Raw genomic sequence first — 4,009 nt, 5'->3', positions numbered from 1 at the left:
CTTTCCTGCATTCCCCCCCCTCTCTCTCTCTCTCTTCCTGAATCCCCCCCCCCCTCTCTCTCTCTCTCTCTCCTTTCCTGCATCCTCTCTCTCTCTCCTTTCCTGCATCTCCTCTCCCTGCCTGCCTCTTTCTCCCTGCCTCTCTCGCTCTCTGCCTGCCTCTCTCTCTCTCTCTGCCTGCCTCTCTCTCTCTCTCTCTCCCTGCCTCTCTCTCTGCCTGCCTCTCTCTCTCTCTCTGCGCCTGCTTCTCTCTCTGCGCCTGCCTCTCTCTCTGCGCCTGCCTCTCTCTCTGCGCCTGCCTCTCTCTCTGCGCCTGCCTCTCTCTCTGCGCCTGCCTCTCTCTCTGCGCCTGCCTCTCTCTCTGCGCCTGCCTCTCTCTCTGCGCCTGCCTCTCTTGTTCCCTGCGCCTGCCTCTCTCCCTGTCTGCCTCTCTCCCTCTCCCTGCCTGCTCCCCACTCCCTGCCTCTCTCCCTGTCTGCCTCTTCACTCTCCCTGCCTGCTCCCCCACTCCCTGCCCCTGCCTCTCCTCCCTGCCTACCTCCCTCTCTTCCCCTCTCTCTCTGCCCCTTCTTCCCTCGTTCCATGCCCCTGCCTCCCTCTCTCCTTGTCCCTGGCTCTCTCCATGCTCCTGTCTCCCTCCCTCTCTCCCTGCCGTCTCCCTCCCTCTCTCTCCTGAGTTCTCAACTCCAATCCTCAAGATCCCCCTCCCCTCTCTCTTTCTCTCCCCCATCTCTCTGCGAATACAGAGCTAAATTGGAGAACTGCCCAGAGGGCATACTGTAGCAGACCTTCCTGCAACGATCTGAAGACCTGTCATTTGCAAGCCCCTTCCTCAGTAGGCCAGCAAGCATTCCCTTTCACAGGGGCACCCCCAGAATATATGGGGTTTGGCAACTCCTCAAATGAACCCCTCCAGGTCAAAATGCGGATCTAGCTTATTGCAATGCGGGGGCTATATTTAGAAGTTAAACTGAATCATGCCAAAGCTTTCCTGCGCTGTAAAAATGGCGATCCTATTATCCCTCTCCCCGCCAATCAGGTGTCGTAAAGGCGCCCAGTAAGGGCCTGCACCACTGTATCCCATTCATTGTTACCGTCCATAATAAAGCAGATCAGGAAACAGTGAACAGACACATCTGGAATCATCAGCACAACAATGGGAAATGTTTTTATTGGACATGAGGTGTGCTGGCATTATACCCCAGCAACAATGCCTGATACACACCTGTATATGCCATACCCGGAGACAAACAGAAATACAATGCATGATACACACCTGTATATGCCATACCCGGAGACAAACAGAAATACAATGCATGATACACACCTGTATATGCCATACCCGGAGACAAACAGAAATACAATGCATGATACACACCTGTATATGCCATACCCGGTGACAAACAGAAATACAATGCATGATACACACCTGTATATGCCATACCCGGAGACAAGGAGAAATACAATGCATGATACACACCTGTATATGCCATACCCGGAGACAAACAGAAATACAATGCATGATACACACCTGTATATGCCATACCCGGAGACAAACAGAAATACAATACATGATACACACCTGTATATGCCATACCCGGAGACAAGGAGAAATACAATGCATGATACACACCAGTATATGCCATACCCGGAGACAAACAGAAATACAATGCATGATACACACCTGTATATGCCATACCCGGAGACAAACAGAAATACAATGCATGATACACACCTGTATATGCCATACCCGGAGACAAACAGAAATACAATGCATGATACACACCTGTATATGCCATACCCGGAGACAAACAGAAATACAATGCATGATACACACCTGTATATGCCATACCCGGAGACAAACAGAAATACAATGCATGATACACACCTGTATATGCCATACCCGGAGACAAACAGAAATACAATGCATGATACACACCTGTATATGCCATACCCGGAGACAAGGAGAAATACAATGCATGATACACACCTGTATATGCCATACCCGGAGACAAACAGAAATACAATGCATGATACACACCTGTATATGCCATACCCGGAGGCAAACAGAAATACAATGCATGATACACACCTGTATATGCCATACCCGGAGACAAACAGAAATTCAATGGGAGAGCTGGTATTTATTAACGCAGGGGTCCTCAACTCCAATCCTCAAAACCACCTCAACAGGTCAGGTTTTCAGGATATCCCTGCGTCAGCACAGGTGGCTCAATCAGTCCCAGCTTCCGCACAGGTGGCTCAGTGAGTGGCTCAGTCGAAGACTTCAGCACAGGTGGCTCAATCAATGAGTCGAAGACTGAGCCACTGATTGAGCCACCTGTGCTGAAGCAGGGATATCCTGAAAACCAGGAAATGTCTCGTTCAAACTTTGACATAGGATCATTTCATGTAGCGATTTATTGGGACAGTCTCAGGCTGCTGCAGCTGTGTGACCGGCTCAGAGAAATGATTTTAAATGGTAGTTCTGAGCCGGTGTTTTGTGAAACCCAGAGGGTTTATGGGAAGGTTATCAGCAGTTGCCGGAGATAAATGTGGTCCTGACAGATATATTACTGTTCAGACCTAATCATTTTATCCTTTGACATTTTTTTTTATTTCCTAATTCTGAGATGTTAATAAATGCCGCCCGTGAGGTTTTCTGTGCCATATCGAAATGTTAAAAAAAAAAATAGTTTTTGTGGCTCCTCTTTATAACCTTTTAAAAGATCCGATACCATTGGGCGTCCCAAAGTCCTGCGTGTTGGTGTCCCATAACCCAGCGGTTCCCACACTTTTCTACACGGTGCTAGAAAATATTTGTCTATCGAGCCCCATACTAATAAATCGTTTTGCCGACTCAGACAATCACTAACAAACCTGTGTGACCGATCGCAGGCAGTATAGGGTCCTGAGCTCGTGGGGGGAACACACGCTTAATAAGGTCCCAAACTGCCCCTCAGTGTGTGCAGGCTGCATGGGGGGTATAGCTGTCACTCACTGCGGGAGCTTCCAAAGTCACGTCCCACAATGCCTTGCTGCGGTGGATGCAAAGCATTATGGGGAGCGACTTTGGAATCCCATGTAATTGACAGTTTTACACCCCCACGCCAAGGCGCGGAGCCTCACTAAGTGTGCAGTCCCCACACAGGCTCAGGAACCCGCTATCCTGCCTGGGAGACGCGAGTACAGACTGTTCTGGTGAACCCCTTGGACACGCCTCAAGAACCCCTAGTTGGGAAGCATTGAAATAACCCCTAGCGCTGCAATGCGTTGCAGAACCTTCTGGACGGGAAAGGGTTAAGACCTTCCCTGGACGTCCCACCATCTTTGCTCCAGCGAGGGCCTTTGAAGGTCGTTATTTGAGCTTCTTGCATCTCGCCCCCTCAAAGCAGCGACGCATCAGTTCAACCCTCCAGCTCCATTATACTGGCGCAAACTTTAATACAGCTCAATAGATTCCATTATACCTAAGCGACTTCTCCCACAACAGCTTCAAAACCCCTCCCCCAGCGGCTTACTGGAATAAGTGGAGCGCACCTTACCCACGCACCTTGGTACACTGACGCGAGAGTAGAGCTGTCACAATGCTCAAAGCAAAGGACCTGTCCTGTCTGTGTCACTGCACTGCACACAGCTAGGCCACACGCAGGGGAATGTCACTTCTAGGAATAGTAACCGGGGAATTACCTGAAGGAATGAAGAAGGTGTGGCCTGGCTTCAACTCAATCTTCTGACATCCCTGTGCCCTGTCTCCCAAAAAGATGTCACTTTGTTTTCCTGATAGGAGCCATTCCTCGTAGAGCTGTAAATTGTGCAGAGTGGGAGGGATCAACCAAAATACCTATGGGAAAAAAGGCTGGTTATACCATCCAAGTATGGTATAATATATATATAATATATATGTATACACACAGACACGCATACACACAATATGTATGTGTGTGTGTGTGTGCGCGCATGTATGTGTGCATGCATGTGTGCATGCATGTATGTATGTCTGGGTGTA

General features: G+C 49.2%; 1 protein-coding gene across 1 annotated transcript in view; it reads right to left on the bottom strand.

Annotated features, from left to right (window-relative positions):
- LOC142464754 (lysine-specific demethylase 2B-like) overlaps positions 1-4,009 on the bottom strand; it is a 94,350-nt gene that overhangs the window by 30,702 nt on the left and 59,639 nt on the right. The window contains 1 exon segment of the mRNA XM_075568232.1: positions 3,691-3,844. Coding sequence (XP_075424347.1) covers positions 3,691-3,844 — 154 coding nt within the window.

Source organism: Ascaphus truei, chromosome 13, assembly GCF_040206685.1.
Source record: "Ascaphus truei isolate aAscTru1 chromosome 13, aAscTru1.hap1, whole genome shotgun sequence".
Taxonomy (NCBI): Eukaryota; Metazoa; Chordata; class Amphibia; order Anura; family Ascaphidae; genus Ascaphus; species Ascaphus truei.
The sequence above is the reverse complement of the archived record's forward strand: the minus strand, read 5'-3'. Positions and strand labels throughout refer to the sequence as shown.